The following is a 14,587-nucleotide window of genomic DNA, read 5'->3' on the forward strand; positions in this document are numbered from 1 at the left end:
CCTTCTAAACACATGTGGTCAACATGCATCTCTCCATTATTTCCAAAAATAAAGCTGTCGGAATGGATGGAGCCAAATATCAGTGATCGCACTACATTTTAGTTTGTGACATCGGTCGGTTTGAAGACACAGGGTTTAGCCATTAGCAATTAGAAACACATAATTCTGTATTATTTTTTTATTGTAAAAAATTGAATGAAAGAAAAAAAGAAAGTGGAAAAAAATCAACAAATGTGATATTCTTTATTGACCAAATGTTACAGTTCCACTGTTACATCCTACAAAATACAAACAAACATGTTTGTTCATACAAGCACTGCTTGTGAATGTCTACACGACCTATGGGTCTTGATGGAGACTGATAAATGAACGACCCAGTGACTATGGCAACGTGGTTCCTCACAAGCTATGTACAGCTTCAATGCTCAATTACAAAAAAATAAATAAAACATGAAAAAGGCCTTTCTTCTAACAGTTTTCATTGAACTAAAAGTGTCCTCTGACTGGGCTGCAATCCGTATTCACATGCTGCCCCCTGGTGGCACAAACTGACTACTGCTATTCATTGTTATACTCCACCATCACAGAGGGTTAACTGTCATACTATAAGAAAAAACTAAAAGGTGACAAACATGAGCATGTTAAAGACCTCCTCAACATTCCTAAAACATTGCTCTGCTTGAAACACTCGAACAATCGAGCCTGTTCTGTAACCACCGACACGTTTGACAGGCAACGTATGTCTATGTGCCTCGAGGCAAAGAAAAAACAGCTGCTCACTGGGACTGAAAGCATCCCAGTGAATCACATTCAAAGACAATGTGATGAGTGAGATAAATACTGCAAACCAAGCCCTGGTTGCTTTGATTTAGATTTAAATTAAATACATGGTTTTAACATCCAATAAATTAGATAAAGCAACGTGGACATCAGAAAATGTGTGGAGCAACATAGAAAATACATTAAAAATATCAGAACAAATTCACTCAGTTTTCAACATCCTTTTTCAATAATAATAATAATAATCTACTAAAGCGATACACCTGACAAAAAGAAAATATATTGAACCATTCAGCCTCAGAGCATCCGATATACAAGGCATGCAGAACTGATTTCAATATACAGCAAAGACCTTGATGTGCAAATATTAAAATTAAATAAAAAGTGCACCTCTTCAAACTCTGATTGCTCATTCATCTGAAAACTGTAACAAAAAAACTGGATCCACCTGATGAACCTTGGATGATGTAGATCTAGATGACAGGAAATGACATAAGGCCAACTTTTGAGTGGATAGTCCTGAAATGGTTCACTATCCAGTGCACGCCAGTTCAGTAAATCTAAACCTTCGATTCTGTGCTTGCATCCACACTCACACTGTAAGTGTTCTCAGATTTAAACACCTGTTTGCATAATATAATAGCAAGAACTCAAACACTGCGGCTGGGACGTATGGCTGGAGGTTCTGTGGAAGGTGTTTGAGGCATGTTGTGGGCGTTTTAATAAAAAGGTGTTAAAAAAATATCTCTACATTGTGCTTCCAAGAATTACTAAGATTTACCTTCATCCTGAAAAGGACACGTAGTCTAGTCGGACATTATTGATCAAACTCACGGAACATAAAATCTCTTCAGGTAATCATTAAAGGGACAGTTCACCCAAAGATCAAAAGTACTATTACTAGTACTACTAGAGCTATTTATCAATCTAGATCATTTTGGATGGGAAGTGTTGCAGATATCAGCCGTAGAGATGTCTGCCTTCTCTTGAATATAATGGAACTAGATGGCACTCGGCTTGTGGTGCTCAAAGTGGCAAACAAATACATTTGAAAGGCTCAACAGAAATGTCTCTTTTCAGAAATTATAGCCTGGTTACTCAAGATAATCCACAAACCTTGTTGAGAGCTATTTCATGTAGGAACTATTTTCTTTCTACTGAACTACACCCACAAACCGTTTCACCGTGCAGAAGGAAGCGTGCATCTACTCAGCTAGTTACAGCTCAGACGAGGATGACGGCATTAATGTTTACATCTTGCGCTGTCACGAGGCTCTCCTCCATGAGTAGATGCACCCTTTCTTCTGCATGGTGATACTGTTGGCGGGTGTAGTTCGGCAGAAAGAAAATAGTTTTGACACAAAACAGCTCACAAGAAGGTTTGTGGATTATCTTAAGTAACCGTGATTTCTGGAAAGAGACATTGCCGTTGAGTTTTTTTTAATGTATTTTGCACCACAAGCCGAGTGCCATCTAGTTCCATAGTATTCAAAAGAATGCAGACATCTCTACACACTATCTCCAACACTCTGCAACTCACACCAAAACAATTAGGATTAATAAATAGCACTACAGGTAAGAGGAAAAATGTGTATTTTTGATTTTGGGGTAAACTGTTTCATCAAAATGACATCTTGAAATACCAAACGGTAACACACAGTATGACCACAACTATGAAAAAGTTGCTTTGTAGCCAAAAACATTGACTCCTTCTGTTCTCTTATGGTTACTGGGTGTACTCAGGGAAGCGGGATGAAGCCAATTGCGGGTGCATCGCCCAGAATCAAGGTAGTGTGGCTCAGCGACGGAGAGGGAGAAGCCAGGCGGAAGGCTGGGTTGATGGAGTGCAGCGAGTCTCTCCTCTTGCTGCTTCTGCTGAACGGAGGGCAAGGATCGGCCATAGGCTGGAGGGCGTGCTGTCGCAGGCAGCCAGCAGAGGGAGAAGGTTCCGTGGAAGGTGCTGCTGTGCTGGAAACCTCCAGGCCCAGAGGCGTGGTCTTTGGTGTTCCAGGAGGGCACAGGTCATGAATGTCGTAGGAGTGCACCATCCTCTCCAGCACGTCCTTGGTACTCTGAGTGCACTGTGTGGAGGGGGAGGGGAGGGGAAAAAGTCACAAAATGAGCCACATAATCTGTTTGTGTTATGAAAGGTCGAGTTGCAAAGACACAAGAGTAACAAACACGTATAGAAAGATTCTGCAATGTGATTCAAATGATTAGTGTAGAAGTCATCAAGAACAGTGAAAGCGATGGTAGCACTGATGGCAGCATTAGACTCAAATGGAGAAGCATGGAAAGTGAGTGAGTCAGATGCAGAAAATTAAACGCAGGTAAAGATTTAAATGTGTGTGGAGAGGCTGCTTCTTCCTGTGTTTCTTCTGGCTCTGATGAAAGTAGAAAGGAAGATACAGTTTATGCAGACTTGCATTTGCTAGCGCCACCCTGCATGCACAATTACGCCCCAGATACACGAGAAACATAACTCATCTAAATACAGAGAGGACAAAAGTAAGATCAGCCTTCGAACACGAGCTCCATCCCATACGGAGCCAGCGAGCGGATGTTAATGAGACGAGAAATGAATGGTAGCGAAGTGAAGTGAAGCATGCACATTCACAAGTGAGGCGGGTGCACCCATCCACAGCGTCACACCAATCACAACATCTGCCCCAACAACTGCTTTAATGCAAAAGAAATAACTGGTAAGATGACAGCAATTTCAAACCTAAACACAAACTACGTTATGGAAAATAAAACGACACATTGAATGGCAAGTGAAGAGATGTTGTGATTGGTTTAACTTTCAACCCTACTCTTACCATCAACCGTCTACATGCAGCAGTGCCCTTCAGGCTGTGCAGGACAAAGCAAAATCCTGACAGTTCTCCTCCTAGCAGGGTGGAATGGATACAGTACAACACCGAGTGTCAGATCTTTCATCGAGCAATGAAGTTACAGGCATTCGGGGGGGAAACTTTTCATAACAAATAAACCCATATGTTCATTCATTTATACCTAGTGAAATAAAAAGAATTACCTCAGGAAACACAACTGTTCCCAAACATCTTAAAATCCCAAGTCAGGCACATGAAGACTTGGAAAAAATAAAGAGGCAAAGTAAATTCAAAACAGAGACCAAAATCTCAAAATACAAAAATAATGTTTATTTAAACACATAAAAGAACACGTTTTAGGTCAATAAAATACGTCCGTAAAAGTGGATTTAAGAAAATAAAGCATTATAGCCTATAATAATATATCTGAGACATGATATGCTGACCATATTGAATGACAAATGTATTCAAGACATGTGACAAATGATTTGTGATAAAGTGCTGAGAATACAAAATATGATCTAAAACCATTTGCATGTTCTACTAAAAAGCAGTAATTAAGTCCTTTGTGTGTATACACCTTCACCAAAACATACAAGCAAACCCTGTAGTACAGTAACAAGGAGGTAGATACATGTTGAAATCAAATATCAAAAAGGTGCAACAATGAACCGACCATAATAAACCTGCAGCAGTGTGACGGGGTGACTCAGCAACTCAGCAGTCGCATGGACAACCGGTTAACTTTCTGACTGTCCACTTTCTTGCATTTTTAACTGCTCAATGGTGCCAAACATTGTTACAGGTGGCTTGTAAGACATTTTGTTCTCAAGCTCAAACAAGTGGCACAGCATTGTTGGAGCTTGCTGCACGGTGACACTCTTCAGTAGCTTAATCTTAATCCTTTCTACTGCGGCTATTTGGCTTCATATTGTGTTAGTTCCAAGCCTTCGCAAGCTGAGCCCCGAGTAACGATGTTCCAGTCTGGACAGAGACTACCTGATAGGCCATTCACGATCAAATATTATAATAATCATGCTGTGCTTTGTTTTATAAACAATACGTGTAAAATGCACGACTTTCATAATACTGGGCACGGATTCGATTCTACTTGAGGGACTGAAATTGGAAGTCTGGAGGATAAAGAGTGCACACACAGGGTGAAGAAGGCACAAAGGGGGGCAGCCTAACAACAGCAACAACAACAATAGAGCAGCTAAGGGACAGTCAGGACTTGGGAGGGACCACAAGCTGGTTCATCCTACCATGTGTGCGTCATTCTTGGCTGTGAAGGGAGGCAGCTCTAGCTCCGAGGCCGAAGCAGCAGGGATCGCCTCATCAAGAGACAGGAAACCTCTTGTGTCAATCAGACTGCAGGACAGAACAGAGGAATATGTTAGGTTGCACTTACAACAAGAAACACAAATACAACTGTCACACATACTATCCAGGTAATATGCATTACAAACAGTATGGTTTAAAATATTATCAGTGGAACTGTTTTGAATGTATTACTCCGTGTACTTTACATGTGTTGCAACTTATGTTATAGTCAAGGATGTGTACTAAATCTCAGTTTATGGATGGGGACATCTTTACTCACCTGGGGGGCATGGGGCCACATAACGTCGCACAGCAGTTTGTTATAATACTGTTGTAACTGTACGGGTTCCCAGAATCCTCCGTGCACCTTTTACTAGACCAGGAGCCCTTTATCTGCACAGTGAATATGTAAAGTAAGCTGTCGGTTGAATGGGAAAAGTCTTTTAACAATCAGGAACTGAATCTATTATAAAGACGGACGAGTACTTACATCTTCATTTGTTGTGAGGTTGGAGGCTATTAGGTATGTATGGAAGCCTGAGAGGCCCATAATAGACCAGATGGAGAAGAAGCAAATCACCAACTCCACCACAGTGCACAAGGAAGAGTCAAGGAATGACAATATCGACATTACCAATAATTATCTGAGACAGATGGCCATTAAAGCTGATCATTAAAATCTATGGCAAGGCTGAATATGTGCGTAAGTATTCTGAACATTTGTAAATATAACTAACCCTTACTTCCCCTGTTGTCTGTACAGAGCCTACCAAAAGACAGCTGAAGTGCTCTCTTATGTCCTAATGTCATGACTTACTGAAATAAAACTAGTTATGCAAATATGTCATTTATTTAAACATATAAAAATATTTCTAAATCAACAAACTTTACATAACACATGGGTGATATTAATATGAACTCTGAAGCCATCGTACTACAAATAAAACACAACAACCTCACATCAGGGCAGACCATTTTCACATATTAGATGTAAAAGAATATGGAATTACAAATTAAAATACAAGTACCTATAAATTATACCGAGGGCAACACTGTACGTGTAAACAGTGGGGTCTCCCCGCCATCACTTTTTCTCACTAACCCACTGGTTTACATTTGTTTTGAGATATGTAATAAGTCACAGTGGACATGTTGTTGCTAATTATTTGTGATATGTATATTGGCTAAAAATAGCATTATGGCTTTAAAGCCTAATAGTCACAGAAGACTCAAATGCTAAAAATATATATAATTAGATCATCTTCTCTGTGAGATAACAGTCTATGTAATCGACACACACAGACTCCAACAAGATGACAATGCATATCATGCACACGATTAAGAAATTAACACACCCCGTCTGTGAATAAATCTCTGCAGTCCTGCAGTCTATATTTGTCTCGCCTCTAACATCATCTCACGAGAACATGAGGCAGCAATCCTTCTACTGCAAAGCCATCTGCCTAAAAGCACCTCTCTGCTGGACGCTAACTCTCTGATCCTATTAGGCGTGGGCTTAGGCTGAGGAGCAGCAGGAAATGTCTTGTCAACAGTGTGACTTGTATTATTTCTCGACACAAAAGAGAAGCACGTTTAAAAAGCTCCCACATATCTCATAAACAGATTATGTTAAAACTTGGTATGCACAAAAGGATATCTGGCAGGGCTCTCTTGAATTGATTGAACGAGGCTTTTGCCTTCTTGAGAACCTGGAGAGAAAAACGACGAATCAGAAAACAGCGTTAACTTGTGAAGTGGTTCTGGACAACATGACAGGAACGTCACACAACTACTGAGTGCACTTGTGTCTTTATGCGTTGTGAGAATACTTACGCAGGGTAATGTGCGTGACGACGCAGCCAAATATGAAAGACGTCAGAAAAGACAGAGAGATGATGAAGCTGTAGAAAAAGCGGTAATTGCGTTTGCCCACACAGTTCCCCACCCACGGACAGTGGTGATCAAATCGTTCTGAGGGTGAGGAAACAGGAAACGTAAGAGATTAGAGGCACGTTTATAGTAGTTGTAAAGTATAATAGTAAGGCTAAAACCCCAACATGTCCTTATTATTGTATATTAAACTACTATAAAACACAAACACTCCTATCCTGGAATATATACGCCCTTTTCTTCAAAATTATGATTTTCCTGTTCCAGCTAAAGGATAAGTTCACAATTTTCCAAGCCCGTCTTAAAACAACACTTGAGTGTCCATGTGATTATTGAAATAGTTGCTGTAATTGTTTCTCCTGTTCAAACTGGCCCGTAAACACATTCCCTCCTAATGTGATTTCAATGTAATTGATAGGGGGGACACAATCAGTCCTCCTTATGTGCACAAACTAATTCCAAAGTTAACTAATAGCAATGGGAGACTGCAGGAGTCTAAGTTAGACTAATAAAGTGGGCATCCTCTGAAGTTAGAGAAGTTTTAGTATGAAATTCACTCTGTGTCATTTCCCTCCACCACAGGCCAACAAGTTAATACTGTCAGGGGAAACATAACGAGGAAATGTTGTACAAAACTACTGTGACTTTGTAAGAAAGGCTTCAGTGGAAAAGTTTTGCACTGAACAAGGTCTGTGGCTTTTGTCCCCCATTTGTTCCATGTTAGGAAGGGATCAGCCAACATAGAGGCGGAATGCTTAGAGCACAAACGTTTGTGTACATGTACATACATACGATACATTTGAAGAATGTTTTAAGACAGACTTGGGAAAAATGTGAACATATTCGTTAACAGTTTGCTCTAATGACCTAATGCTTTTAAAAAGGCCACCCACTTTATGCCTAAGGTACGAGTATGGTTTATAGTTGTAGGTTTTTGTTACATTTCAGCATTGCACATTCAAGACACAAATCAGTGGGTTAACATAGGAAGGTGCGCTGCATGACGCAAACTAATGGAAACCTGGCAGCCAAGCGGTATGCATGGTGTGTACATCTTGGCAATTATATTAAGTTGTTAAGTTTAATTAGTGCAGTTAAGTGGTAACTTCCCACCACATACTTACCCACACAGTTGTCACACAGGCTGCAGTGGGAGGTCCGAGGAGGCCGGAACATTTTACAAGTGAAGCAGTATTTGAGCTTTACCACCTGCTGGTTGATGAGGATCTCCTTGGTTCGCGGAGGAGGGCGATACGTAGAGGATCCTGAGGTATCTTAAAATAGAAAAGTACAAGGGGCGAAACTCAGTTAGACTTGAACTTGATATTCACCCAATAAGCACTCAAATGATATAATATGAAATAAATAAACACTAATAAAGCTATGTATGCCTTGTTGCTCTTCAACCATTATAGAGAGTAAGCTGCTTAGGTCTCGGGAGGCAGGTCAAGAACAAACACGTCCCTCAGAGATCCCCCTACCCCCCATATGGTAAAGCTCTTTCACCCCATCTGTCCCACAGTGAGTATGCAATTCTAGGTTGTGCCTTACCTATCTGCTTCTCTATGTCTGTGGCTTCATCTGGGGTAGCCCTAGGTAAGATGCCTGGGTCCGTAAAGCTGGTTCTCAGCAGGGAGGTGACCACAAACACAAACAACACCCCACCAATCACAGGTATAAAGACGGTCAGATGCTTCACCAGGAAGGGGCAACTGTAAAAGAAAAAGCTGAGTTTGTTTCCGTCTGCCTGCCCTAGTCAAAACCACCATTAACACTGTACGATCAAATAAATTAAGCATAAGGAATTTACAACGTCCATATTAGAAACTAACTTTCATGTAGCATTCAGGGCTCACTGGAAAGAATCATACAAAAGGACATTTCTAGTTACTCACTCGAATGCAAAGAAAAGGCCACACGTGACAACAATAAGGCCCAGTGTCAGAGGAAGGATACCGCTCTGTCTGGCCAGGATGATCCGCCCATTGCAGAAAAACCTGTTCTTCCCCGGGAACACTTCCCATTTCCTCCGGGACCGCTGCACTTTAGTCTCGGTGTGGCTCTGTGTGGACGAGGGCGACACCGATAGCGCCCTCGGGTCGATCTGCTGGTACTCGCAGTTCTTCATCATGTATAGTGTTGACACAGTTCGGAGGTAAATAAAGGCACACACAAAACTCCTCTTTCTCGCCGCGTTTTCGAGAGACTGTAGTCTCAAGATAAAGTCATTGTACGTTGATATTTTGCCTGTTCGGTTAGCGTTCTGTTGCCCATCCTGAAAGCTAACGCTAGCTAGCTAGCGAAGAAGCAAAGGCATTTTTCTCCGTAGCAGAGCTTTACGAGTTGATTCTGTTCCCAAGATGACTCAATGTTAACTATCATATTTGGTGGTTAAATTAAAGCCATTCTTAAATACTAGTTCTAATTTGGTTAAATTTGTAATCGCCTTTTATCAAAAATCCAACAGCAACAGACGGGCTTCAGCTCAAGCTTCTTGCAGCAGTTCACATTTCCTTTTTTTTTGCCGTCAGCCAATGTACGTCAGGAGGTGGCTGTTGACGTGTGCACGCAGGAGTCACTGCTGACTTGTAATGACGCAAACACGTCATGTATGTCCGGTGTTTTTTGTAGATCAGCGCAAACACTAAACGTTTAAAGAATAATGTATAGTTGTTTTTCTTATAATTTGCTTCGTATGATGTTTATTTACCTATTTAATTGTTGTAATTGTTTTCATTATTATTTCTATTTATTTAAATTCATGTTCACACATGGATTATTTAAAGAAAATATATCAATTCATTGCAAACAAATTCATTCATTAATCTTTCCTTCGTTCCTGAATGTATTGTGCAGGGATTTCCCTTTCTAAAGCACGTTGTAACATCTGCAGTAAAAGTTATGTTTCATAACCTGTTCATTTGATTTGACTAATTCACTGTGTTAGTTTTGTTTTTCAAAAATGCTATGTGTAGTGTAATAGAAATATTTGCTACGTGCCCCTGCATGGACTGATTCTCCAGAGCATTTAATAACCACAACTTTCTACCAACCAACCATCAGCTGCTGAGAAGGTCACCATGTTGAGTGCTTTCTGTGTCTGTTATGCTTAACAGGTTATATTCTCACCGTTTGAGTCCTGCAGTGCTCTGTGTGCATGTCAGCTGTGACTTTAGTCAGTTGGGATAGGAGTTTTTCCGTAATCCTGCTGACAAACACAAACAACTTGAACTGAAAACATAACCTCCTTGGAGAAGATGTCAGTTCTTCATCATTTATATTTTTCAATTATAAAGAGAGATTTGTAAACTAGTGAATTTAGATTCAGCTGAGGCTAACGGTGGCTATCTCACCAGCCTTTTACTTAGTGTTAGCTAACTCCCTCTGTGTCTTGGTTTTTAGATTTATGTTGTAGTTACTGTACATTTTATATTTGGTTATTTCTTTAAATCAGAGTTTATAGCATAATATTTTGTTGTATACTTAAAAACAATGCCAAAAAGTCTGGTAACTCAATTTTAACCAACTAGTCTTATGTAGTTACTGTGTGGTTCAACCTTAACATTTAGGTCAAGGAAAATGTATAGTCAAACACATGTCGTGTTACTAGCATTGTTGTTGCTGGAATCCAATTATATCATATTGTACTGTCTTTTGCTATTAGCTAATAATATAAGCTAGCAAACTAGTTAAACCCAACCAAATAAAACCAAAAATACTGAATTAACAATGTTATACTGTGAAATTCCTGTACATGGTTGAGATGTTTTGAAAACAAAACAAAAAATTCACATTATAGTTTAATTAACGAATAAATGAAATATAGTTGATTAATGAATCATAGTTAATTAATTAATTATAGTTAATCTATAATTACTCGCCCAAAAGCTAGTGATGTCATGTGGGCAAAGTAGGTTTCCACCTACAAGGAATTTGCTCTGGGCACACCTGTACAATCTAATGCAGTCCTGCCTTAACATCTACCTTTAAGATGTCGAGAATGATGTTGTTTAGTTTTTGGTGACATTTTCATAAATATGTAAATTCATTTATATGTTTTAGCATTGAGATCATACGTAGTTATTGGTCGTGTTGTGTTGGTCTTAGTAATATTGAGAGGTGTATCCGACAACGCCACCAAAATATGAGCATCATAAATTTCGTAACGCTAGAAATGATGGCAGGGTTTCTGTTTTGGGCATTATAATGCAGACCAGTCCAGTAAATTGGCCACTGGGTGTATTTTGCCTGAAGACATTTCTAAACATTGCCTTCAATTACATCTTAAGAGTCTTGGTACCATTCATATGCAGTGTTCTTATATGTTCATACATCTTAGGGAAAATTCAAGTCCAAATAGTGAAATAGAGCTTTAATTCAGTTCCTCTTAGCACTGATCATTGGAAAGTTAAAAGAAAGAAAGGTCATTACAGCTTTTAAGAGTCACACAGCTGATGTCCCAGTTCCACCTCCAACCGGCCATTTCATTTACACAATATTGATGATAGTGTCACTGTTTCCGATGAATCCCCGTGCTGAATGAATGAGCTGGTTTACCTATGCTAAATCACTGTGCGGCACATATAACGGCGAACGAATTAGCTACGGCCAAGTATTATTGTTTTAATAGTTTAGTATTGTATATACCATAAAAAAGCATGTTTATACATGGCACTTTAGGCCGCCCGACACACTCTTGTAGGCCCAGTTTAATATGCAACTCAATTTTATACATGTAACGGGGTCCGTGTTCCTCTCTCTTTCAGCTAGGTGGTGCACTAAAGTTTTCAAGAGTTACAGCAACCTCTAACGTTGGAGCTTTTACTTTGAAGGTAAGACGTCCTAACCGGAAGTCTTGTTTGTTATTGAGGTTATCTTCTTCTCTCAAATAAAAAAATTGAATATTGGAAACAACTATTAGATTAGTTATACATTTCTAATTTACTCAAAATGTTTAGCAGACCACGAAGGTTTTTGACAGGAAAACGGATTACACTTCATTACACGGACACTTTCCGTATTTATTTTATCTTTTTTTATACTATGAAATATATTTACTCCAACTTTTATAATAAACAATTGGAAGATATAACGGTATACAGTTTCTGGTGGCTGGAATAATTTACCGGCCAGACAGTTTTCTTACCAGCTAAGAATAATACATTTGCTTTTTACTACTGTCATTTTCTATTATCACTATTTAGCATGTCATCAATCAACATTATAGTGAGTGCAGTAATAATGGTAACTAACTATTATTTCAACAGTTTCAACACTAAAGTGTAACACATTTGAATTGATAGATTCAATGCCTTAAATGCAAGAAAATAAATGTATTAAGATGTACAAGAATACAAGAAACTTGTACAATACAATTTGAGATACATGGTATACAGGTGTCGTAGAGCACCTCTCCAACACTGTGACATGGTGATGTTGTGGTGATGTTGTGGTGATGCTTGTGGTGATGCTGTGGCAGCTGGGTGTAGTAACGGAGCAGTCTGCTTCGGAGAGTCGGGATTAGCTCAGCTGGATATCAGACGGCTGGACTGAACGCGGTAGTCAGCGACAGAAGTAAGCATGCTGGTCTCCTGGTTCGGGACCTCTTGTAGTAGGTTGGTCCGGGTGACAAGGAGCAACATTGTGAAGAGTGAAAAGGCGACCGCTCCAGACCCTCTCCAGCAGGCGGCGTTGTGACCACACCTACTGACACATACATCATATTTGTTCTTTACGCCAAGCGAGGTGAGGGTCTACACACACTACACACTAGTCGACACAGCTGCAGCTGCAGAATGTTCCTTTTGGTCCATGAGAGGAAGCGCTTGAAGAAGTTTTTCTTTTTGTTGCTCTTCTCCCTCTCTGGCTCGGTGTCATCTGAAAACCTAAAGGACATTGTAATGCTTCTGCTGTCCATGTTAGAATCAACAACAATGTGAGAGACCTACACCGGGAGGCAGAGTTGGTACGCAAGTTGTACTTGTGTCATTCATGCTGTGGAATTAAGATAAATGTAATAACATGCTAATGATCATTATGGTCGAAACTCTGCGGCAAGTATACGATGGTATACACTTCCAGTCTCCTAAAGTGATTAGATATTTACACAGCCAACAGACATATTTAGCATTACGAAAATAAGTTAGCTAGGGCGTTCGCAAACGTTAGTTGATGTTAGCTGTTCATGTAAACACATCTCCATATTGTACATTCGGCGACACACTTTCTACATGAGGGAGAAATAAACAGGGACTTACCTGAATCACAGAAGATTTGTTCAATCAGTTGAGGTTTTTTGTTTTGTGCAATTTCAACAATATTATGCCTCAGTTTATCATTTACACATGTGCATTACAACTTTCAGATCACAGTGTAGCTACAAAACATTTAGTCACAGGTGTCTGGAACTGAACAATATAGTATTTTACTTTATGATCAAAATAACTAGAAATTCAATTTACATTCAATTCCACATCTGTGTAGTAATCCTGCCCACCTGAACTGACACCACACCACACAAACTAAAGTGGGAACTATTGAGGAAAAAGGTTCATTTATCCCCCTGCCTTGTAAATGTATAAATAAAAGAATACATAAAGGTTGTGTCTCTTTGTACTGAAGCTGCTGACTGACATTATATTGCACAATGTTCAATGTCTTTAAATATTTCCACTGTAAATATTCATTTTCACAGAACTATATTCTTCAGGGTGTCTGAAGCAGCATTTTACATTAAGTCGGTTTACTCACTGTTTAAGTTGCTCTTGAAACTTAGCATCTTTTAGCATCACAAGTGCATCAATATCAGGCGTCAAATCCTGAGTAGCAGCCAATTTCAGGATGTCATTTAAGTCGTCCCAAACATGCACAAAACCTTTGCAGCAAGTGCTGTCAATTTGGGGTACCCTGGCAAGAGATGCTGATGAAAGGTGTCTGAGCAAGTCTATTATTTCAAGTTGGATGTTGAGGGGCAGATCAGGAGCCTTGACTGTGAATGGCGAGTGAAAAACGGCAAATTACGTCTCAAGTTCACGCACGCACATATTTTAGACGAGGAAAATGAGCAGAGTCACCACTTGACAGTTGCGTCTCCCACAAAGTCATCTTCAACTTGAACGCGTGTATGCTGTCATAATGCTGTGTGACAACTTTTTCGTGACACTTTGCAAAGTCATCCCGCGTATGTTTGACACCCCTGAACAAACTTTAGTTTGTGTGGTGTGGTGTCAGTTCAGGTGGGCAGGATTACTACACATATGTGGAATTGAATATAAATTGAATTTCTAGATCTAAATCTAGTTATATAACATAGAGTCTTGACTAACTCAATGCTCTTGGCACTATTTAATTTAGTCAGTCCTTATCAGTATTAATATGTTATTGATCCCATCTGCTCCTGTCGGGTGTAAGTAGTCGTCGTAAGTGGTTGTGCTCAGGCACTGTAGCTCTTTATATAAGCACATCCGCTGCTTGTGGTGCGAACCTGCAGAGTTTGTGTGACATTTCTCTCTATCTTTAATAGAGTGGTCTCCATAGTGATTTCCCGGGACTCCGCTTGTCAGCTAAACGAGATTGAGGTGAACTGAAGATTGTGGCACTTGTGTGGGACATCTAGGCTTGTGACCTTTTTCAGCCTCTCATCTTTGTAAACTCATTGTTTGAGGCTAAAGTAAGTAGGCTATTCATATAACAGGTGAACTACATGTTGGTTGCATAAAGGTTTTACCAGCAGCAGTACACTCACGTCATTAATGCACAAA

General features: G+C 39.8%; 1 protein-coding gene across 2 annotated transcripts; it reads right to left on the reverse strand.

Moving 5' to 3' along the window:
• Positions 1-214: 214 nt before the first annotated feature.
• Positions 215-9,384, reverse strand: zdhhc18a (zDHHC palmitoyltransferase 18a). Of its 2 annotated transcripts, XM_029451493.1 has the most exons (10): positions 8,723-9,384; positions 8,379-8,539; positions 7,952-8,101; positions 6,771-6,908; positions 6,595-6,646; positions 5,428-5,530; positions 5,218-5,330; positions 4,880-4,985; positions 3,600-3,670; positions 2,724-2,861 (listed from the first exon to the last, which is right to left on the reverse strand). In XM_029451493.1, exons 1-9 carry the CDS (start codon positions 8,956-8,958, stop codon positions 3,629-3,631), a joined length of 1,101 nt encoding a protein of 366 aa, XP_029307353.1. In that variant the 5' UTR covers positions 8,959-9,384; the 3' UTR covers positions 2,724-2,861; positions 3,600-3,628. The 2 variants fall into 2 exon arrangements, with proteins under 2 accessions (XP_029307352.1, XP_029307353.1); XM_029451492.1 differs by lacking the exon at positions 3,600-3,670 and having other exon boundaries at positions 215-2,861.
• Positions 9,385-14,587: the final 5,203 nt, after the last annotated feature.

The sequence above is a fragment of the Cottoperca gobio genome, chromosome 16 (genome assembly GCF_900634415.1).
Source record: "Cottoperca gobio chromosome 16, fCotGob3.1, whole genome shotgun sequence".
Lineage (NCBI taxonomy): Eukaryota > Metazoa > Chordata > Actinopteri > Perciformes > Bovichtidae > Cottoperca > Cottoperca gobio.

Bases quoted from the DNA above. Each gene is read 5' to 3' on its own strand.
- zdhhc18a (XM_029451492.1), bottom strand. From the start codon at position 8,958: ATGATGAAGAACTGCGAGTACCAGCAGATCGACCCGAGGGCGCTATCG. The intron at 6,647-6,770 runs GTAAGTATTCTC...TTTTCTCTCCAG, and splicing joins CGTCACGCACATTACCCTGC to GTTCTCAAGAAGGCAAAAGC. The intron at 4,986-5,217 runs GTGAGTAAAGAT...TCTGTCCTGCAG, and splicing joins TGTGGCCCCATGCCCCCCAG to TCTGATTGACACAAGAGGTT.